Genomic DNA, 23,772 nt, shown 5'->3' with positions numbered 1-23,772 from the left:
CAGCCATTGGGTTGGGGTCAGTGAACAAAGGATAGTCAGAAGGTGGTAGCAGGAAGAGAGAGGAAGCCCAGGCAGCCTTTAGCTTTCTATTGGTGTTGGGACAAGGGAGTGACTACAGGAGGCCCTCGCCCTAGGGTCCAGGTTGGGTTCTGAAGCTGAGTAGGGATGGCCTGGAGAAGAGCAGCCCCCAGTTGCGGAGTCTGCAACTGCTTCAATTACTGGCCATTGGCCTCAGTTGGTACTTCTGTTCCAGGCCTATTTGCACTCCATGTGTATCATCCACCGGGATCTGAACTCACACAACTGCCTTATCAAGCTGGTATGTCCCACCACCCTGAGTCTCCCTGGGGCCAGCCCTCTTGCCGTGTCACAAAGGAGACTTATTGTCCCCTTGTGCTTTGACCTAAGTTGTCACCTAGGGCTCCTGTCTTACCCTTCCTGCTGCACCTCATGCTCTGCTCTGTCTTCTGGGGCTCTCAAATAGATGCCAACACAGTTACACCTCCTCCCAGTAGCAGGCTTTGAAATCCTTTGGTCAGAGGGAGTTCCAGAAGTTCCTTAACTGTATATAAAGCCCTGTTGTTTTTCCCGGTTCCATCCCATGGTAGTTCTGTAATGCAGCTCCCTACACACCCTGTTCTATAGCTGTGGCACCTCGAAGCCTTACTCTGAGGCCACACAGCTGGTAAATATACAGTGGCCAGTTTGGGGCCAGCATTTTTCTCCACCACCCATCAGCTCTGGTTGTTAGCAAGTCTTTTCTCCTGTTAGCTTGCAGTCTAGCTCCCTGGGTGTCCAGTAACTGGCCCTGGCTGGATGACCATCTGGGTCCATACTAAATAATCTTAACCCTTTTCCGCATGACTGCCCTGGAGCTATTTGAAGAACTTATCTCTCCCCAAGTTCCCCACTGACTTCTCCACCTTATCTTTTTCTGTCTTATCCTGGTTCTAGCCAGGCCTTAAATCTGTTGGGGAACAAGGGAGAATGGCGAAAGAGAGAAAGAAAAATCCCTTTTTCTGCCCCTGAGTTCCACTTTCCAGATCCCAGAGCCTTACCCCTCCAGGCTCCAGGATATCTGCTGTGAACACCCCAAGGTCTGGGGAATCTGTTACGCAGATGCAGACTGTTAGAAAACAACTAAGCCTTGTCAGCCAGAGAGATCTTTAGCTGTGACTCCCCTTTACTACATACCTTTTCTCCCTTTCTCAATGACTTCTCTTGGTAATGTCCTCACCAAGCCCTTACCTGGCCCTTATCCTACCAGGACAAGACCGTGGTGGTGGCAGACTTTGGGCTGTCACGGCTCATAGTTGAGGAGAGGAAAAAGCCCCCAGTGGAGAAGGCCACCACCAAGAAACGCACCTTGCGTAAGAATGACCGCAAGAAGCGCTATACAGTGGTGGGAAACCCCTACTGGATGGCCCCTGAGATGCTGAACGGTGAGTCCTGACACTGGACAATGGAGGGGAGTTGGGGTCCACATCTTGGATCAGAGTCCTGGGTGTTCCAGGGGAGGCCTGTGAAGTGTAAGGCCAGGTACCCACATCTGATGGCTAGATGATTTATCCCTTGCCAGACTGGATCTCGTAAACTCCTTCCTCCCTGATCTCCTGGACCTAGGGTGAGATCTGACTGACTTGTGCCCCAGGGGTAGCTGAGAACTCCTGGTGTTTATTGCCAGAGATTTTGCCTTTTCTTTCACCCTGCTGAGATCTGAAGTATGGTGCCCCCTTGTGGACAATGTTCAAACCAACCAGAGATTACTGGGGCTGGGATTCTTGAACTGAACTGGGTTGTGAGGCCTCAGAAATGGCCTAATTCAACTGTTTTATGGAGTCAGAGGCCCAGAGAAGTTCAGTGGCTTGCACAGGAACATACAACTAACTAATGACAGAGTGCAGGTCAACCCCGATCCAGTTCTCTTTCACTGTCCCATGCAGTTTCATTTTGGGCAGTGTGTTTTATAAGACTCTGAGGCAGCCCACGAAGGGCTGAGGAAAGACAATATTCAGAGGGCGCTTTGTCCTGGGCAGCCTTTATGGCATCCCAAGCGGAGCCTGTTCTAGCCCTGGTTCTTGGCTGTGGCCTGGTTTGGCCCCAGACTCAGTACAGAGTGGGTAAGAGACTAAACCTAACAGCCTGCTCTCCTGTGTTCCCCCAGGAAAGAGCTATGATGAGACGGTGGATGTCTTCTCTTTTGGGATCGTTCTCTGTGAGGTGAGCTCCAGCCAGCACAGAGGCCAGGCCTGAGGCAGCAGGCCTAGTAGTTCTGCCCTGCCTTAGTACTGGGACTACTGCTCCTCATGATGAGCATTTCCACCATAAAATCCGCATGAGTGGTGTAGGGTTGTACAGTTTATCACACATCTCTTGACACAGTGGAATCTCCTTGGTCCCGTGAGAAGGATTGGGCAGGGTTCTTTCAGGTGAGGAGACAGGCTCAGAAAGGGGCAGGGACTTGCTCTTAGTCCCATAGCCAGTAAGGGACAGATGAGAGGGTCCTTAAAGTTGTCCGACTAGCTCTTGGTCCAGATGCAACCTTTCCCTTTGGTCTCCCTTCCCTGGGTCCTAGTAGTGCCTTGGTCCTCAGCCCCACAAGTGGAAGTAGCCACTGCAACAAGTGCCAGCCTGTCTAGCACAGTACTGAGCACTAGGGGTGGACACAGTGAGTCTTGGAAAGATCTCTGCCATTAGGAGCTTAGCTCAGTGTGTCTGTAAACAGTCAAGCACATATGTTCAGAGTCTTCTGTAATTCCTACAAATGGTGAGAGGAGACAAGGGACAGTTGGAATAATGAAGGAGGGTTTTTTAAAAATTATTTTCTTTAATAGAAGTCAGTTGAACATTTATTGTGTGCAAAGCACAAGGCTGCCACTGAAAGGTTGCAGACATGAATCTGACCCAGGACCTCACTTCCCAGAACCTGAACTCTGACAGGGGACATAGACATGAGGGGACACAGCAGGGCAGAGTGGGATGTGTGGAACTGCCTGTCCAATTTGAAACCTTTTGCTTCTACTACAGTGAAGCCTCTTCTAAACACTCCTCAGTAACCAGATTCTGAGTTGAGAGAAGAGTCTGAATTAGTGACATTTGGGCATGGGGGACAGTTCTCTAATCTTGATTTTTATCTCCCTCTTCTACCCATCCTTCTTGTCCATACACTAGTATCCCATTCCCCTGTGACCACACCTACCACGGTCCATTCCTGACCAGCCATCTTCTCATCTGCAGATCATCGGGCAGGTGTATGCAGATCCTGACTGCCTGCCCCGAACACTGGACTTTGGCCTCAACGTGAAGCTCTTCTGGGAGAAGTTTGTCCCCACAGACTGCCCCCCAGCCTTCTTCCCCCTGGCTGCCATCTGCTGCAAACTGGAGCCCGAGAGCAGGTTGGTATCCTGCCCCTTTCTGCCAGCTCACACAGGCCTGGGATGGTTGCCCCAGCCTTGGCCATCCCCAAGCCCTTGCCAGGTACAGGGGTGGCAAAAGCCTTGAGCTCAAGGATGCGGCTGTCAACCACTGAAGCCGCCCTAACACTTCTGACCTGCCCGGTGGGGTGCTGAGGGGGACAAGGGCATAGCCATGAGTGACCTAGATATAACACAGACACAGCCATGAAAACAAATTGTTTTCAAACAATTCACAGAATAAGTGTTTTTCATGTTCACCTATGTCCAAATACATATAGTTATAATCTCAAATAAAGAAAAGTTTTATATTTTGCCCTGCATTTTCCTTGTTACTACCCAGTCTTCCTGTTTATCATTTTTTTTTGACTATGTGAACTTCAGTTCAAGAGACTGTCTGAACATATTATAATATACATAATGTAGATACTCGGGTTTTTTTCAGTTTTTCCTTATAATAGGTAATACTGCAGTGAACGTCTTTATGCATTCAGCTAATCATCTCCTTTAAAGAAAATTCTTTAAATGACCTTTATTCATCTCAGGTTATGGTTTTCATTATTGTCAGCACTACTCCAGTTCTTTCCAAGTTTCTGCATTAGACAACTAGAATCTGTGCCTTTTTTTTCCTGCTCTCAAAAATCCTTTCTTTTAAACAAATTCAAGGGGCACCTGGCTGGCTCAGTCAGTGAACCATCTAATTCTTGATCTCAGGGTTATGAGTTCGAGCCCACTTTGGGCATAGAGATTATTTAAATAAGTAAATCTTCAAAAAAAATTCATATATGGCTAAAATAGCACAGAAAGTGCACATTTTCTGTGATTATCTAACCATTATGCCCCTCAGCTCTCCTCATTCTCCTCCATCCCCTCAAGATAACCAGTTGGTACATAGCCTTTATTTTAAAATGGTTTCCAAAGGTCCATGTTAGAGTTGGAATTTGCTGGTGAGAGGCTCTACATTTTGTTCCTTCATGGGCCAAAGGACTGAGGTCCTTCAATAAAACCAGAGTAAGAGCATGAGGAGAAAATGTGAAGTTACATAGTATTTGTTTGCTAACAGCCCTTCCTAGTCATTTTAATTGTCCATGTTTAATTCACTCAGAAAATACTGAGTGCCTACCCTGAGCTCGACATGGTCCTGTCCTCCTGGAACTCACATTCTCACAAGGAGAGATGATAAGCAATAGGTAGAATACCCTTCACTGAATATTAGGAAGTGACAAATGGTATGGAAAAAAGAGCAGAACTGAAGAAAGAGGGATGTGTAGAGTGCGAATTGTAATTTTAAATACGGTGGTGAGAGAGGGCCTTGCTGAGAAGGTGAAAAGATGGTTAAACAAAAACATGGAGGAGGTGGAGGAGTAAGCCTGAGCTGGCTTAGGGTTCCAGGCCAGCTAAGCTGTTTCCACAGCACTGGGAGCCTGCTGTTTGTTTTCCCCTTGGGAAGAGCTGCTGAGTATGAAACGTCCCTTCCTGAGCAGATCCATTGATGTGGAAACAGTCTGAGGACTGGAAAGAATCTTTAAAAAGGCACTTAGTCCAATTCCATCTTTGATGATTGCATTTTCTCCAAGACATGAGACGAGCTGTTTTCCCCCTGGACCTTCTTTTTTTAAGCTACCCCCTCGAGCAAGGCCATCCTTGTCACAGTGCTCTCTCTCATCTTCACAGCAGCCCTACACAGTAGCTGTAAAGTTATGTAACCTCCCCGCTTCCTGCAGAGGCACAAGGTTAAGGGGTTTGCCCAAGGTCACACAACTAGGAAGTGGTTGAGCTGCAGGCCATACACAGCATCCGTGGCCCTGCCCTTGTCTCACCTGCCTCCAACTCACCGCCCCCCTTTTTTTTTTAATAGACCAGCATTCTCAAAACTGGAGGACTCCTTTGAGGCTCTCTGCCTGTACCTGGGAGAGCTGGGCATCCCGCTGCCTGCAGAGCTGGAAGAGCTGGACCACACTGTGAGCATGCAGTACGGCCTGACCCGGGACTCACCCACCTAGCCCTGGCCCAGCCCCCTGCAGGGGGGCGTTCTGCATCCACCATTGCCCCCTCTGCGCCCCATCCCTGCTGTGGGCAGGGTCACCCGGGCTTCCTGTGGATTGGCAGCTTGTTTAGAAACAGAACAAGCCATCCCTACTACCTCCCCAGGAGGCGAGTGGGTGCAGCACCAGGAAAACACATCAAGGTTTGGGGGCCTGGTTACTGTCTGTAGATCCAACACTTGCCTGAAAGCTGTGAAGAAAAAAAAGAAAAAAAAAAGAAAAAAAAAAGCGTGGCCCATGGGCCAGGAGGAATCTGTTACTTGTGACAACTTGGGACCTCCCTGGCATTGGGATTCCAGGAGGCTCTTCCTTACACTAATCAGCATGACCTGGACCTGCTGGGCAGGATTCCAGGGTGAACCTGCCTGTGGGCTCTGAAGTCTCTAGTCCAGCTGGGTACAGGAGGACTTCAAGTGGGAGTGTGGACAAGAGAAAGGCTGGTGGCCAGGCGGCTGTCCGAGGATGTGAAATGACAGTGGTGCTACCCCTCCCCTTCCACTCTGTGTCCCACCCACCCTCCTCTGGGATAGGGGTTGAGGCGTCAGGTTTTGAAGAGTCCCTTCGTTTGTGGTGGAACTGGCCAGGAGTCAGGGGAAGGGCTAGTTTGCTCATCTCCCAGGCCTAGGGGCCACATCAGTGTGGGGGGAGCTTCCTCCTCACGCTGTCAAACTGTACTACTAGAGGCTCGCTGAGAACTCCTGGGCTTCTCTACCTGCAACAAGCACTCACTCACAAATGCAGCAAGAGACTGGGGCCTGGAGAGAAAGGGGCCCTGCCCTTTAGAAAGCCCATACTCTGGCTACTGTCATTCATTCCCCTGGTGGGCACCTCAGTCAGAAGCCCAGACCCTTAGCTTAGTGCTGGGTGGGTTCTGGATGATTGTGTGGCTTGCCACAGGCCCAGCAAATGAGCCAAGAGAATGGCTGTCTCAGCAGTCTCAGCCCTTCCCTTGTGGCAGCCATTGCTCCCCCTTCACCATGCCTGGTCCAGGCAGCAACTTGGGCAGGAAGAGGTAGTGGCAGAGTGGAGTTGGGATGCTGGGGGAGGTTGCTCCCTAGCTGGGCTTTCTGGCTTCTACCTCCCTTGTTGGTTGGCCCAGCTCATTAGCTCCTTGTAGCTCATGGCTGCAGCTTCCTGGCACAGCTATGGGCACTCAAAAGCCCTGGAGGCATGCTCTACATTGGCTCCCAGAACTTCAGGAACCCTTCAACACAACAAAATTTGCCACCTCCTGTGTGTCTGTGAGCTTGCACCATATTTAACAAATTGGGAATGGGTTTGGGATATTATTGCAATGTGTGGTGGTTGTGTTTTTTGGGGGGAAAGGGGGAGGTAATGGGGGGGGAGTGATCCAGGAGAGTGGTTGATGTTAATACCGTTTTTGTTGCTTTATCTGTTGGGTGATATGTGAAAATACTGTACATAGACCTGATAAGTTGTGGGATTAGATGTCCTCTTTGGACAGAGTTTACCTGCTTTATAGACCATACTTATGTGTGGAGTGTGCAAGCTTGCTGTAGGGTTGAGTCGTGGCTCTGAGCAACCCTAAGTCAGCTGGTTGTGCCTCAGCTGTCCCCAGCAAGCATGGGAATGGTGGGCCCATGGTGGGCCATTGAGCAGACCAAATAAATTAAGCAGTTAACATAAGTGATGTTACTGAGAATGAAAAATTGACTTGGGGCCTGACTCAGCAGGAGGATAAACACGTGGGGAGGGGGTGGTCTGCTGGCCACTTTCAGGCCCCTGCCTGATGACTCCCCACAGCGCGGGGACTTCTCATGCCCCCCCCCACCTCCGACTCCCTTTTATATAGACACCAATCTGCTCCAAGGAACAAGGCAACCCAGTCCTTCCTTTGGGGACAGCGCTTCCACCCTCTGATGCATGTATATTCCTATAAACCTGGATATCCTCTCTGCAGGGCTGGGTGCCACCTTCATAAAGGGAAGAAATGAATGCAAGTCACCTCCACCCCTTGTGTTTCCCTTCAAGTGATTGAGAGAAGACCTGCCTTGCTTCTGCACATGGGAGATAGGGAGCACTGGACAGGATAATATCTGGCCAGTAGGATCCTGGGCACAGTATAAATCCATATAACCCGAAGGTGATTTCTCACAAAGCTTGGGGAGCTCAATTTAAGGACAGAACCTGGTTTCTGGCTAAACTGATAATCTAGGGTATCCCTTGTTTGTAGAAGTATAAGCAATGTCTAGACATGGGCAGAGATCACCCTGGGCGTTCCAAGAGGCAGAGAACATGTTGCTGAAATCTCACGCTGCAAGTCCAACAACTTCTGCTGGTAGCTTCTTCTGGAGCCCTAGGAGTTAACCCCACAGGGGACTCGCTCTAAGCTAAAGCTCTACCTGCAACCCAAGGACCATCCCCTCTGGCTGCTGTAGCACCACCAGCCATTACTTCTGTCTCCAGCCCCTACTAAGGGCTGCCTGGATGTTCATTTTAATTAACTCCACCTTGGGAAGAATGCTGAGGTGGGAGATTTGCAGTGACCAAAATCACCTGTGGGGAAGCCGGCATACCCATCTTTCCTACAGCTTCAACCTGAATGATTCCTAGTGATGACAGAATGCAGGGGCAGCAGTTACCCACCACTCAGTTGCTGCCTCCCCGTTACAGGGCCAGGGTTAATGATGGACAGAGAACCAGCACTTGCCACTCAGGTGTGGACAAGGTAACCAAAAACCAGCCACCTTATAAGAGGAGTGTCCTGGTACCCCATGAAAACTTGGCGATACAGAGTTTTTTGGGTTGTTTTGTTTTGTTTTTTAATTTATACAAGTCAAATGCAGAGCAATCTCCTGCACTGTATATGCAGGTATCAGAATGAGGTATATAAAACATGTACACAGAGAAAATGCTTTTATAGAAAAGTAGAAACCAGTAATGTACTGTTCTTCTCTTCAGCATCACTAACACCAAGGGACCCATGAGGCCTAGGTCCCCTCAGCAAACCATTCCCAGAAATAGTCTGCTGAAGAGAATGGGCCCTACTGACCCCCACTCTCCATGTGGGGCAGTAGAAGGGCTTTGGGAAGGAAGCACTGGATAGGGAGCACTGCTAAGGCCTCCAAGTGTGACATCAGGGCTTGGAGGCCCTGCTGAGCCATTGGCTCAGGGCAGCACAGTGCTGTGGAGAAATGTTACTCTCCTCTTGGCCATGCCAGCAGCTTGCTCTATGACCTTGAGCATTACTTTCCCCCTATGGGACCTTGTGTCCAAAGACTTGAGGAACCCTAAGGTCCCTTCCAATGGTTCTGATTTAGAAGTCAGGGGTTGTGACCCAGCTCTACTACCCCAGAGGAATGCACTGGCCTAGAGGCCACAGAGCCACCTGCAAACTCTGAGCTTAGTTTCTGAGTTAAGAAGCAGAAGCAGCTCACAAGGCCCCACAGTGTAATTCCCATAGGTTAGTTAGCTGTTGTCTTACCCCTGAAAAATGAAGAGGTCATTATCCACCCTGAACAGAGACTGTCTAGGGTACCCCAGGTCCCCCTCAGGTCCTGTGGCCTAAAGCAGCCGTGGATCCTTTTCTACCCTCTTCCCAAGTGGAATGTTCAATGTGATTCTGAATCCCTTCCCTTCTTTTTGAAATAGAGTCCCTGGGCCCAGAGCCAGCCCATGGTTATCAAGGCACATCACCACCAGCAAGCTGGAGCACACCCAGGACCCCCAGCCTAGATCCCATTCTCAACCCACAGTTTTGACTTCTGTATGAACTCATTTCTGGTTCTCGGAGGTCAGTTGGGAGTTCCATCCCAACTATTTTAAAAACTAAATATATTTTTTAAATACTGCCTCTTGACCTGCTTGACCTGAACTATGGATAACAGTATGCGCCACTCAAGCCCACAGAGAACAAATGGAAGGGCAGAGACTGAGGCCATCTTAGATAATAAAGCACAGAGGAGCCTGGGGGAGCTCCTTGTCTGTCCCTGGTTCAGTTCCAGGGCACAGGCAATGTTTGGAAGCCCTTGTCAGCAGCACTGCTGTGTGGGCTGCTGCTGTCTCCATCCATAGGCAAAATCCTGCTCCAAGGGATGGAGGAGGAACACTGGTAAGACCCTGCCCAGCCTCACCCCCCTCAGCACAACATCTGCTTCTGTTTTAGAATTTAAAAAAAAAAAAAAAGGTCGAGGGTCGGTTTTAACCACAACAGAAAGTGTAGCTCCTCCCAACTGTAGGAGGGTAGGCTGTCCTGTACCAGTATCTGCCTGGGTTCCTGCCCATTATTGGTGGCTCAGGCCCCAGGAGTGCCCGCCTGACCCATGAGGGGAGCGCTACCCTCCTGAAGGTCCACTGGAGTCTGGTTGGTGTGGACCACAATAGTCTTCTCATCCATGATCTCACAGGTAGGGTTGGTGAAAGCAGACAAGGGCAGGGTAATTCGCTGCATCTCCCTCTCACACACCTGCTGGTCATGCTGCTCTTTCAGGTCCTTCCCCCTGGCAGGAAAAGAAGGTAGCATTCAGGCTGTGCCTCCCAAGTGGCTTTGCTCATTAAATAGCATTACTGCACCCAGGAAGAGGCAAGGGCTAAGCATAGAGCAAATCGGTGGCTGATATATGAGATTTCCATTCTGCCAGACTGCCTTAACAAGAAGCTCCCACACCTGTGGTCTCTGCTTCCTCATCTGTAAAACTGGTGTATAGTAGCGTGGACCTCACACAGCTGTGGACAGGCTCAGTGAAGACAGTGTAGAGGGGAGAGACTGAAAGCAAGATAGGGTTTTGCTCTTTCAGCCAAGGGCTCCAAGAGACCCAGAGAACCAACTCAGTGAACCATCTCAGTCCTAACTCATAAAGTTGTGCAGAAAACTGACCTATTCCAAGACAGCTATCTTATTCTAAAGTTCAAGGAAGATGTGAGCACTGGCTGGAAATAAGGACTGTCCCCAGCCCATGCAGGGGGTAAAAGGAACTAAAGGCTGTTCAGGTCAATAGGAGACAATGAAACAGTGACTATTAGATCCCTCCATGTTCACACACCTTTGAATTCTCATAGTGCTCAGTGACCCAATCAGACCATGACATTGCCCATTTTATTCAAATGGGAGTGCTCACTCCATGCTAAGAACTTTGTGTACATTATCTCACTTCATTCTTGGCTGAACCCCAGCAATTAGGTCTTATCATTCATTTTAGAGATGAAATAGCTCAGAGAAGTGAAGGAACTCTCCAATAACCTAATGGGCTCAAACCCAAGTCCATTGGACTCCAGCTGATACTCAGGGAAGTTCTGATCTGATCAGGGTCATCCCAAAGAAATGGTGGCACAGGGACTCAAACCTAGTCTTCTGGCTGCACATGTAGGGCCCTTCCCACTGGCCTGGACCACGCCTGTTGCAGGCCAAAGAGTTTGGTGAGTGCCTGGCACACTACACACCAGAACCAATACTCAGGACCTAAATCAGCATACTCTGAAGTCACAACTAGACACAGATTTCAGAGGAAACCTTCCTAGAAGGAGCCCAGCCCAAAGAGGCTTTGAAATAGGCAGCTGATGGATGACTTGGTGAAATAACACAGGCCTACTTCAGACCTCAGGGAGAGCAGATGGATTACACATCCATCATATGAGGTACAATGACAAGTTTCTGGAGACTGAGGGATATTGAGAAAACAGCAGGACCTGGAGGGGGTGGAGTCTGCACAGGTGCCTCAGAACTATCTGTAAATCAACCAATTCTATTGCATTCTAGTACCAGCCTTGGCTGAGTGACAACTGGCAAAACACTTAGCCTTGCTGAGCCTTGGTTTCCTCATCTGTGATATGGGACAATATCTGTCTCAAAATAAGATAATGAATGTGAATGCATTCTGAAAACAGCAGAACTTCTGTAAAACTCACAGAGGAGGTTATGATTTGCCCTGAATATGAGTGACTCACCAAGCCATGTTATCTTAATCTGTTTCCCAAGGAAACTCCTACTGACCAGCCAAGACAATTATTGTTTATGTGACCTCAGCAGCTCCCCTTCTTTCTGGACCTTAATTTTATCATTTGTAAAACAAGGACTTGGGCTTGATAACCTTCAGGGCCCCTGACATGTAAGATTCCTCACATGAGATGTGCTCTGATTGCCTATTTTTTTTCATTGTAAGGTCACAGAAGGCAAATTTGTGAGCTCATCTCCCTGAGTCACCCTGGGTGACTGAGTTTCTGCATATGCAAGCCTGAGGCACTTACCCCATCCTTATCATTAGCCTCTGTACTGGATACCACCAACTCCTGCAGCAAAATAACTCCCAAAGCACCCCGAAAGGAAATGGAGGGACATGGGAAGATGGCTGTCTGGCCCAAGTGTATGCCCACTCAGCCTTTCACTTTGCCCTCTGCTCATCAATTACAGCTGCCACCACAGAAGGAAACACCTTCCATAATAAAACAAAAAGCCAGATTCTTCAAGGTTGCCCAAGTAAGGAAAAACTTGGAAGGTCTGGATTTAATTTTATTAAGGGAACCCCAAGCCAGTAGAAGGCCAAAAGGCAATTAACAAAAGCAGAGGAGTATGCAAGTGTCCTTTGCCGAGGCCTGAATTTCGGAATCTAAGGAGCTGGAGGAAGAAGGAAAGTGAGAACTCATACATCCTGAGTACCTAGTAAGGTGCCAGGAAATGACCTTCCCATTATCCAAGATGAAAAGAGCTACCTACGTACCTACTGGATGCCACATACTTTACATATGTACCACTTCCACACCAATTTTGCAAGATAATATCCACATTTTATAGATAAAGAAACTAAGGCTTTGGAGTTGTCCTGCTTTCCTCAGCCACCTTCTTTACCAAGCAACTGGCTGAGTCCAGCTGTTGATAATGGTCAGGCTGCATCATAAGTCTTTAGGGGACAATATATCATTTCATATTAATGGAACAGAACAGGACTGGAAGAACAGCCAAGAGTAAAGGAAGGAGGTACTGGGATTCATCTGGATTATAGTCTCATCCATTTAGAAGCCTCAAAACACACCCAACCCCACGGGCCTCCTGTTAATGGTGCTTAGGAGTCTGGAGATGCAGAGGCTGTCCCTAGCTCCTGTCAAGATCCAAGAGAGACCACCAGGCCTGCTGTATTGACCATCAAGCAGCTCAGTCCCTTCCTACTGCCTTGGTGGGGGGGGCGGGGTGGGCAGCCAGGCTATTGTCTGGCAGCCAAGAAGGAACAAAAGGCTTATTCACTGACTCAGCTCCTCTCCTAAGGGGGTGGAGTAGTGTTGACTTACAGTTTTTCCCTTGCCTTTTTATCAGAAAATAAACGCTCCCTTTGGATAGCACAGACACCGCTTTTGGGGCAGAGACAGGGAGCTGCAGACTGGCTGGCTGAACCCTGTAGCCTAGACAACCATGACAAAGACCTGACAGGCTGAGCCTTCACCCACCCCCACCTGCGGCCCTACTCCCCTGAGAGGAAGCCTGGTTCTTGCTTGCCCTTCCCAGCCAGGGGAAAGCTCCATCCCATTAGCCTCCTGGTCCTTTGCAGAGTTCAAGGGTTACAGTAATTCTATCCATGACTACAACAGAGCCATGATCCGGAGCTGGGTTGGCCAGAGTCAGCTGGCGTGACTGCAGCTGCTGCCTGCCTCTGACTCCTCTTTGGGGTGATGGAAACACCCCAGACTTCCTTCATGCAACATAGGTTTCTTCCAATTATTCTTTCACTATTCCCAGTTGGAAGTAGTGCTGTGCCATACTGCTGCTCAGGAAAAGTTCCTCAAGGTAGTTAAATCTATGCACACAAACCCTATGCCCAACTACACTGTCTAATTTCATCCTCACAACAAACCTATATGGTATCTATTAGGATCCCTGTCCAGGGATGGGAAGGCAGGCGCAAAGAGGTTAAATCATTTATTTAAGCAAACAGCAGATCTGGGATTTGAACCCAGTACTGTCTGTAGCCACCAGCAGGTAATACTGTCTTTTTAGGAAACAGAACTCAGAGGATCATCAAATCTGACCTCCTGCCTTTACACTTTTTACAGATGAGGAAACTCTGAGGAAACCAGAGAAGGTAAATTACTTGTCCAGTGTCGCACCCAGAATTGGCAGCAGTTCCAAAACTACATCCTGGTTCTTTTGACTTCTAGACCCAGCTATTTTTTCAGTTTCCATTTTTCCTACTGTACTTTGCAATTTCAAAGCAAATTTGCATGATGCTGCTGACCCTTGCTGGGCTTTGGGGAGATACTGATAATCCTTGGACACATCTTACTGGCTATCTAGCTTAGACATGGCACTTAACTCTTCTAGGTCTCAGCAGCTTACTGTAAAACGTGTAAAAAGTGAGCCTTGTGGGGTGCCTGGGTGACTCAGAGGGTTGAGCCTCTGCCTTTAGCTCAGGTCATGGTCTCAGGGTTCTGGGATCGAGCCCCGTGTTGGGCTCTCTGCTCAGCGGGGAGCCTCTCTCTCTCTGCCTCTCTGCCTACTTGTGATCTCTGTGTGTTAAATAAATAAAAATCTTAAAAAAAAAAAAAGTGAGCCTTGTAAGTATGGTCATGAGGCTTGAGCTAGATCATCAGGGAAGAACATTCAGTAAGGTCCTATTTATTTAGAAAGCATGCAATAAATGCTGGCCACTATCATGATTATCTAACCTGACTGGTGTTCTGCTTATATTTAATACTTATGATAATCTTGGGTGGGTGGGTATGGGTGTATGGATGGGGATATATCCCCATTCAACAATCAAGAAACTGAAGTGCAGAGGAACAGCAGAACCTACACTCAACAGCTCTTTCCAGGACACAATGTTCTCTGACTTTGGAGAGAGATGGGAGCTGAGAGCTTGCTCTAGCCCACATGTGGTTTCCTGTTACAGTGTGTTCTCAGAGCACTTTTGCTGAGGAAAGGGGTGGTCCTGTGGTTAGTGACAGGGAGTCTGGTGACTTGGTGCCTTGCCCTGAGTTTACAGGACAGTAAATTCAAGGCCTCGAGGCAGTCCTGTGACAGCCTAGAGAGCAAATTTAGAAGAAAAAAGGCCTGGATTCCTTACTGGGCATGAGAGCTGAGCTCAGAATGAAGAACATTTAGTCAGTTCAAGCACCTGGAAACTGTCACAAGATTGGAGAAGAGCCAACTGCTATCCAATGGTTGAGGAAGGAGGAAATATTTCAAGGGCTCAACTCAGCCAACAAGTTAGGGTCTGATTATGAACTGTAGGCCAGGGCTACCACATCATTTTCTCTAACTCGCTGAAATGAACAAGCAGGTGTCCCTGGACCTGCCATGTTAACCATTCCACTAAGGACAATAGCCTCAGAACAGAAGTCAGGAGAGCCTCTTAGGTCAATACTTGATTCTCTCTGAACCCCTGCTTCCTGAATCATAGAAAACCAGAGAAGGAACAAGGGCTCAGAGAGTGCTAGTACAAGACTCACATTTTACAGAAAAGAAAAAACAGCTATCACTTACTGACCACTTACTATTTGCTACACGTTGAGCTAAGCTCTGCAGTAGGAAACGGAAGCAACTTGTCCAAAATCACACAGATAGTTTGTGGCAAGACTTAAGACTTGGCTCCACCAAATGCTAGGTGTGTGACCTCACGCAAGGTACATAACCTCTCTTGTCTGTTTCCTAATGTGTAAACTGGGGATAATAACAGCATTTGCCTCATAAAGGTAATTATAAGAACTGAGTTAAAGCATGCAAATTGCTTGAAGCAGGGCCTGGCATATGGCAACTGTTCACTTTTGCCGCTATTGTTATTATTGTTAGCCAACACTACTCCTTCTTCATCTGTAAAATGAGGAGGGTAACTACACAGTCTCTAAGGACACGCTAGGTTTATTTAATGCTGGGTAACCCACCAGCGCTGTGAGCTCAGCCATAGCCCTTACCACTGGAAAATGCAGGCTACCATGTCACTTCCCTTTCAGAAAGCCTTCTCAGACCACAGAAGAGAAATATCACAAGCACTCAGGGCTAGAAGTCAAACCTCCTGATATTGCCCAGACTGGCAAATAATTTCCCTAATGCTGTAAAAATGAATGCAACTCTGACTTATCACCGTGCACCCACTATGGACTTTGAGAGCCTTTTCCATAGGATATTTCAGAGAGCCTCTCAAAATGAGCATTTCTCCTCCTGTTGTTCCAGCCACAGGTCAGGTCCCTGAGTTTCCCAGGAACCTCTCTGGCTTTCTCATATGTGGTGATGAATAGCAAACAGGTCCTCCAACTCATTTTTTCCTCCTGTTCTGAAGGAGATCCCACTGAGGGTCCAGGGTATTCAAGCCCCAACTGCAAAAGGAGTGGCTAGGAAACTTTTCTAGTAGGATTTTATTTTATTTTTATGTATTTTTTAAAACGGGCAGGGGTGGAAGGAATCTTAACAGGCTCCACACCCAGTGCGATGGAGCCCAACATAGAGCTCAATCTGACAACGCTGAGATCATGACCTGAGCTGAAATCAAGTTGGATGCTTAACCAACCGAGCCGCCCAGGTGCCCCTCTGGTAGAATTCTGTCACTCACAGAAAGAAAGAAATCAGCCTCTGGGACCCTACAATGAGTGTTCAGCCTGATTTCTGCAGCACCACTCACTTCATACCAGGCATTTGGGTTAGACAGTAGAGAATCTGGTATCAAAAGAGCTGGGTTTGAATCTGGGTTCTGCCACTCCCGGGCACTGCAACCATGAGCAAGTCAATTCACCTCTCTGGTGAAAGCTTTCTCATCTGTAACGTGAGAAACCAGAGCTCCTACCTGACAAGGCTTTTGGGTGAGGAGTAGAGGCACCAAAGGAAAAGGTTTGTTCAAGGTCACCTGCTAAAGACTAGAACCAAGTCTGTACATCTTAAGCTAGTTTTCCTCTTTCAAACTTCAGTTCCTTTTTGGGCATGGATGCCACAAAAAAGGCGGATTCGGCTTTATTCACCTTCTTCCCCTCCTCTCAGAGAGCCCAGAAGAGAAGCTACTTACCTCTTGTAGGTATAGCCCAAGACGATGCCAGCTCCGATGGCGATGATGATCACCATCATGGTAATGCCCAGCACATAGCCTGCCAAGGAGAGGGCACAAGGTCCCGTTAGCCTCACCCCAGACGATCAGAAAATATTTCTTGATGTTGGCACAGGAGGGGTTGGGACAATCATACCGAGGGTTCCCAGGTCTTTTTTCTCCTTGGAGTTCACCCGCACCCGCTGGCTGATCCCAATCACTGGCTGCACGGCTGCTGCCTCACTCCGGGCAGGCAGGGCGTTGGCAGGAGCGAACACCTGCACCTCCTCTCCACTTGGCACTTCAGACGCCTCCTCAGTTTCTGTTGTGGAGGTTGGAGGGGACAGGGAAGTGGTCTCTGGAGGTGAAGTGTAAAATATGTCTCATTAGAGTGGCCTGAGTGAATTTCACAGGGGAAACTGGCCTGGAGTGTTGGGGGAGGTAAGGGGAAGGGAGTTCACCTTAGGATGCCTACACACACTGAAATCCATCCTTGCCCCAAGGGCGAGACCAGGTCTGAGGGGGCCACACTACAGTTGGGACAAGGCAAATCTGAGAGGAAGGACTAAGAAAGAGCCTCTCTTTCTTTAATCTTTATCTGTTCAAATCCTTGCCACCTTTCAAGGTCCGGCTCAGTTTGCCGTCTTCTCAAAGGGGTCTCCCTCTGCGCTAGGAAACAATCCATGAATCCACTTGTTTACCAATCCCTATGTTATATGCGTTACACATCCCATTTAATCTAATTTCAGAGAACGGTCTAGCCGCCTCAGGAGCAACCAGCCTTCGCTCTGGAATCTAAGAAACTTCAGATTCAAATCTGGACCCTGCCATTTCCTTCCGTATGTCGCTGAACTTCTCTGAGGCTCAGATCCCCCCAAACACCTTCTTTCCAGGAGCGCTGCGAGTAGAGTGCCTAACACACAGCAGACACTCCACAAACGACCAGTACACACTAAGAGACTCGCTAAGGGAGTGGGGCTGGGAGTTAAACCCCGAGGGCTCCCGGAGGCTGCGCACCAGGGAGGGAGCGCGCGGCCAAGAGGTGGGGCCTCGCCTCCCACGGTTGTTTACAAGGCTCTTGCCGAGGATGAGCTCAATCCGAGAGGCGGCAGCGGCCAATGGGCTTTGGGCCCTGAGGCCTGGAGACAGCCCTGGCCAATCGGACGACGCGGGGGCGGGGCGGGGCCGGCCGGCGACGCGCGGACGCACGTGCGCGGCGGGTGTAACGGCCGCTCCCAGGCCTCCCTGGGCGAGGGGGTTTCGGGGGTCCCCAGGTCCTCGGAGTCCGGGTGGGTACCTGGGCAGCGCAGGTCCTCGCAAGGCCGCTTCTCGGGAGCGCCGGCGTTGCCGCTGACGTAGCACCAGGGCCCTCGCGGGTCCTGGTCCGGGTTCCGGCAGTAGCTATGGTTGCCGGCGTCTGGGAGGGGAGAGAAGGCGCCTTGGGACGGGGCCAGGACCCAGACCGCGCCCGCCGCCCGCCACCCGCCCGCCACCCCCGGCAGACACTCACCCCACTCGGGGGCAGACGCCAGGTCTCTCTGCGCCTGCAGCCAGTTGAGGCAGCACAGGCCCGGTGCTGGGGAGGGCTGGTCCGCCCGGTACAGGTGGCCGTTGTCCCAGAAGCAGTCTGTGAGGAAGAGGAACCCCACCAGACACTGAGTGACCGGCAGTGGAGCCGGGCCTACCCCGCCTGGGCGACCATGGGCCCGGCTGGGCCTCCCTGACCTCATGTGGAAAACCCCTGCTGCCTTGATTGATGGGTTGTTTTGAGTCCCGAAAAAGAAGGAAGAGAAAGCACATCTAAAGCGTCTCTTTGGTGCCGGGCCCTCACTCAGCTGTCAGAGCATGTTAGCTTTGCTTTGCTTTTTGTAAGCCGGAAAGCACTGCACAAGTGCAAGGGGTTGTTATTCTGGAACTTGTGGCCACTTAGGAGTGTGCAGGAGAGGCCTTGGTTCGAGTACCTTTCTGGAGATGTTGGGACTTTTGAGTCGGTGGGTGGCCGGACCTGAAATTCATCCCTGTGTTGTAATTCCACATTACATAAACTGGGGTATTCCTTTCACGGATATGGCCACACTGGCACTGGAAACACTCCCTCCCAAGAGAATTCTACAAAAGCCTTGATTCAGTCAGGCAAAAGAGAGCCTCAAACTGGAGGGAACTACCTCATCGCTACTTGGATGTGACTCCAAACTCCCACTCCCCTCATCAGGAGAGCATGGGGAAGGAGGGCCTGTGCCCTAACCGTACCATGCAAAACAAAGCCCCTGAAAAGAGCTGGACTTAGGGAGTAGGGGAGATGAATCCCAAACTCCATGCATTCATGAGCCACAGGCAAGGAGAAGGACAGAGAAAGTGGCTACTTGCCTTTGTTCTTAATGGCAAATATGGAGCTGCAAACCCTGACAGGGAAAGGAGGAAAAAGAAGAGGGAAAAAAAGGGGTGGGGGGGTGGGGGGGGGTGGAGAAGCCTTCTTGGAACAAGAGAAACCAGCTAAAAGCTTCATTTCCAGTGATCTTCCTGTCTAGCCTGGCCATGCTTGGGAAACTGCTTTACCCTTTCTACTTCATTAAGTTGCTGCAGGAAGGAAAGATTGTAATCTCACCTCCAGATCCATAGGCTTCTGCTAGGAGCATGTTGCTGATGAGGAATGTTTGCACCCAGGCCAAGAGCATCCTCACCTCCTTCATCTTGCGGGTGATTGACCAACCAGTGTCCAACCGGGGTCGCCTTGGCGTTGGCTCTGCCTCCCAGTCCCAGCCTTGCAGTCAGACCTGCCCTTGTTATGCTCTTCTGGTAAACAGCCTCTCTTTAGAACTGGGAGCTTCCCAGCTAGCTTGCTGCAGCGAGGTGTTTTTCGGCTGAAAGGCGCCCCCTGGGTCCTAAGCCTCCTATGCCATGCAAGATCACTAAACCCAGAAAGGAACTCCACCCAGACAAGAGAGAGGCAGAGAAGTTCAGGTTGTACTTAGCAGAGGATCAATTTGAGACCTACACTGACTGCATCCCCAGGGCTTTTCATCTCTTCTGTTTCCATTTGTGTGAGTACAGAAAGAGTAACTCTGTCAAAAGGCTTCGTTGTGGGGAAGAAGGTTTGAAATTATAGTCACAAAGGCAGAACAACTTAGGACATGCTAACTACACAAGCAGGAGGAACTCAAGACCACATAGGGGGCTCAAATAAGAGTATCCAGGTGGAAGGAACACTTTTTATCCATTTCTGAAAAAAGAAAAAGGGCCTTTGTGGCTTATACATCTTTATGAACACTGACTTTTTTTTTTTAACAGTATAACTTTGCCAAGATCAGATCAGTCACTTTACATTATTTATATTTGGTTTGGGGGGGGGGGTGTCATGTATAGTAGGAATACAGAAGGTGTCTCTTTAGTTGAAAACACATGTTATACAAACACTGGGACATTTGCTCGGCTGTATTTAATAGTGTACCCTTTCTACAGCCCTGAATTCATATAGAAGTTAAGTCAAATGTTTGACTTTTTTCATCCACCCTGTGGGAAATCCATTCACAGTGATTTATATCCATCATTAAACCTCACCACATTCATATGACTTAGGCCTTTTGGAGTTAGGCAGAAGGGTCCTCTTCCTGTTTGACTGACAGTTTGAGTTCCCAGGCAGTCAGTAAATGGAGAGACAGAGCAAAGTGATTCTCCAAGACTACCTTGTGACTCAGGCAAATCTCAAAATAGAAATAGGAAACTGGGGGGCACCTGGGTGGCTCAGTGGGTTAAGCCTCTGCCTTCAACTCAGGTCATGATCTCAGGGTCCTGGGATCAAACCCCATATCAGGCTCTCTGCTCAGCGGGGAGCCTGCTTCCCCCTCTCTCTGCCTGCCTCTCTGCCCACTTGTGATCTCTCTCTCTCCTTCTGTCAAATAAATAAATAAGATCTTTAAAAGAAAAAAAAAGAAATAGGAAACTGTTTCCATCTGAAGGCTTGTATCTTTACAGCGTAACTTGGGCAGTAATTTAGGGAGAAGGAAAAAAACTTCACTCACTCTCAAAAGCTTTATCAAGGAAGAAAGCTAATGTCAATCCAACCAATCTGAAGTATATTTGAATTTACTACAGATTTCAGATATAGAAAGGACAGAGATAAATTTAGTTTACTTTTACAGAAGTTTGCTGACTGTGTTTGATTCCCTCAGTCCATTTAATAAGATGTGTTGCTTTGTTTTTACAATCGTGTTTCTGTTTCCCCACACAAGCTTCTGATCTTCTGACTCCTGACTTGACCTATGCTGAATATTACACAGAATCTATAAATTTACTCACATATACATACACACAGGTATGCCAAAATTTTAGGATTTAATAATCCTAATATATTATTCAGGGGTCTTTTAAAAACACATTAATTTTGTAATTTTTTTGAGAACTTACTACATACTAGATACAGTTCCAGATACTGAGAACATATCTGTGAACAAAATACTTGAAACCTCTGCCCATACGGAGCTTGTATTCTAGTTGGGAAAGATAAGTGATAAATACGTAAAGTGTCAGGTGGTCTTTTTTTTTTTTTTTTTAAAGATTTTATTTATTTATTTGGCAGATCACAAGCAGGCAGAGAGGCAGGCAGAGAGAGAGGAGGAAGCAGGCTCCCCGCCAAGCAGAGAGCCCGATGCGGGGCTCAATCCCAGCACTCTGAGATCATGACCCGAGCCAAAGGCAGCGGCTTAACCCACTGAGCCACCCAGGCGCCCCAAGTGTCAGGTGGTCTTAAGTGTCATGAAAAACAGAGTGAAATGGTCAGGGAGAGAGTAACAGGGTGTATTTCATTTGCTAAAGAAAGTTTACATTATTTTTCAGGGAATCAGTAGGATATTTCTATAGGCAGAAGGCTGGAGGAGAAGGGCTCTTTGCACGATTTTCCTTGAGGATCCTAAATCCTCTTACATCACTGCAAGAGAAGTATAATATACATCCTGTTTCATTACATAAAATATATAGGCTTGAGAAAATGAGAATGCAGTTTTTAATTTCAGAGTAGCAGGGAGTTCTTTTGGATTGATTTCTCAGCATCTAATCTAATCTATTGCCTGTGTATGCAGTGAGTGTTCAGTTACCTGATGAAATGCTCTGCAGACTCTGAAGGGCTACTTCTGCCAGATTATAATACTCTCCCCTCTGATTATAATAGAGTCAGGCTATACACAGGCCGGCACTTGTACCATTTTCAGATTATCTATTGTGCCCATGTAGGGCTGCCAGTATTTCTTCCTCAGGATCTCAAACTGCATTACCTGTTGCTGTTATCTAAGGTTTCTATTCAGAAAACTGCTATCTTCAGTAACTTACCTTGATATACAGAGAAACCATATTTTGTGCCATGTGTCTTATCAGGAACAGCACTACCTAGAAACGATATAAGACAGGCTAGAGGAGATTTTTTTCAGCTTAGTCATCTCTGCTTTTTCTCGCCTGTAAGACATTTATCTGCATGATTTGATTTTTTTTCTAGAATGACAGACTGCTTTCTCAGTCCTTCAAAGGCGTATTCTATTATAATAAGTTCAGTACTTATTCCTTCCTCAGGGAAATCAGATTTAGTTCAGAGATGTGCCTTTCATCATCACTGATGATGTTTTGGTGTTTTTCTTATGATCTAGTTTTGAACTTTGCTTCATGTATTGGTGCAATATGGCCATATTTCATGGCCTGTAGTTACTCCAAATTCCATATTTCTCCCAGAAATATTACTACAATAACAATATGATACAGCGCTACTCATATACTCATTTTGGATTGTGTATATCCTTGAAGACAACATTGTGAAATATAATACTCATATTTTACTAAATATTTCAGGGATGTTTGATTCTCAGTTTTATATTAAATCATTACTGATCCAGAAAGACAAAGCCATACTGTTAATTTAGGAAATAACCTCCAGAGCATTTCCTAAGAAAGATGGGCAGTTCATTTTGAGAACAGGGAATGTTAGTGAAAGAGCTCTAATAAGTCTTGAGAATCTTTTTTGTCAGCAAAAAAGGGCTAACATGTTGGTAAAAATCTTTGGAGTAAGATCTAATGAGTTGGCTCCAGCTACTCTCTCCATATAATGTGCTGTAGAAGTAGCTACTGAGATTTTGCTGAAAGATACTTGGGTGTATAATTGCAAACCGAGCAGAGGATGACTTTATGAAGCTTGTTAAGGAAATAATATTCCAATATCTAAACTCCAAGCCCGTTTTCTTTGAAAATATGGCCTTCAATGAGTTAGGTTCTTTGCATTTTGATACACAGTTAAGTATTTAATAAGTGTTTGAGATAAAGGGGGAAAGCAGAGTACCACACAAACATAAAGAGTCTAATAAGCCTACAGAGGATGGTAATTTTTTAAGGGTAAACAATAAAACAGCCAAGAGGGCTTGTGGATCATAGGTTACTTTCGGAAACAAGACCTTCTACACTGAGGAAATGAGGAGCCACAAAAGCAGAGAACTTGGGAATATCACATAACTGGTTTTGAAAAATAAAGAGAATAGTAAATTTCTGAATGAGAGTCAATTTTTACTTAGAGGCCAGTCTTAGAAAACATGGGTTTTCACACTGAAGAAAACACAGTCTTCAGTGTTGCAGGGATAACACTAGAGACTATATAAACTAAGTTGGCTTATAAGACTAAGCTGTTGATATATTTTTTAAAGATTTTATTTATTTATTTGACAGACAGAGATCACAAGTAGGCAGAGAGGCAGGCAGAGAGAGGAGGAAGCAGGCTCCCTGCTGAGCTGAGATCCCGATGCTGGGCTTGATCCCAGGACCCTGGGATCATGACCTGAGCCGAAGGCAGAGGCTTTAACCCAGGTGCCCCTAAGCTGTTGATATTTAAGGTAAATTAACCCAATAAGCTACAGTGATGCCTCCTTGGGAAGGGAATGTAATATTCTTCAATCTCAGGAAACCAGAGCTGCAGCTTTTAAAATTTATCAACATCTAGTATGCGTTTTAGTGCTGACATTTAAAGCAAGAGAAGCCTTATGCCAAATAGTTAAGGGTGTAGGATTTGGAAAGACCTGGGTTCCAGTCTCAGCGCTAGAGTATGGTCTTGGGTAAATTACTTAGCATCTGTAATTCTGTTTCCTCAGCCTGTTACTGTGGTTCAGAGTACAGGTACCAGGGGTGCCTGGGTGGTTCAGTGAGTTAAAGCCTCTGCCTTCGGCTCAGGTCATGATCCCAGGGTCCTAGGTCTGAGCCCCACATTGGGCTCTCTGCTCATTGGGGAGCCTGCTTCCCCCTCTCTCTCTGCCTGCCTCTCTGCCTACTTGTGATCTCTCTGTGTGTCAAATAAATAAATAAAATCTCTAAAAAAAAAAAAAAAAAAGGAATACA

General features: G+C 47.7%; 2 protein-coding genes across 3 annotated transcripts in view; one reads left to right on the top strand and one right to left on the bottom strand.

The window, feature by feature from the left end:
• The window catches only part of LIMK2 (LIM domain kinase 2), a 58,284-nt gene extending 51,179 nt beyond the window's left edge, over positions 1–7,105 (top strand). For both annotated transcript variants that reach the window (XM_047698185.1, XM_047698186.1), the window contains 5 exons: positions 254–319; positions 1,268–1,442; positions 2,165–2,220; positions 3,238–3,395; positions 5,272–7,105. In XM_047698185.1, the coding sequence (XP_047554141.1) occupies positions 254–319; positions 1,268–1,442; positions 2,165–2,220; positions 3,238–3,395; positions 5,272–5,416 (600 nt within the window). In that variant the 3' untranslated portion in view covers positions 5,417–7,105. The remainder of the gene's footprint in view (positions 1–253; positions 320–1,267; positions 1,443–2,164; positions 2,221–3,237; positions 3,396–5,271) is intronic.
• A 2,479-nt stretch (positions 7,106–9,584) lies between these two features.
• On the bottom strand, positions 9,585–19,232 carry PIK3IP1 (phosphoinositide-3-kinase interacting protein 1). The gene is made up of 6 exons (XM_047698187.1): positions 19,019–19,232; positions 17,924–18,040; positions 17,711–17,830; positions 16,571–16,771; positions 16,396–16,474; positions 9,585–9,918 (listed from the first exon to the last, which is right to left on the bottom strand). Exons 1-6 carry the CDS (start codon positions 19,101–19,103, stop codon positions 9,714–9,716), a joined length of 807 nt encoding a protein of 268 aa, XP_047554143.1. The 5' UTR covers positions 19,104–19,232; the 3' UTR covers positions 9,585–9,713.
• Between the last annotated feature and the right edge of the window lie 4,540 nt (positions 19,233–23,772).

This window comes from Lutra lutra, chromosome 12, assembly GCF_902655055.1.
Source record: "Lutra lutra chromosome 12, mLutLut1.2, whole genome shotgun sequence".
Classification (NCBI taxonomy): domain Eukaryota; kingdom Metazoa; phylum Chordata; class Mammalia; order Carnivora; family Mustelidae; genus Lutra; species Lutra lutra.
This window is presented reverse-complemented; position numbering and strand designations above follow the sequence as displayed.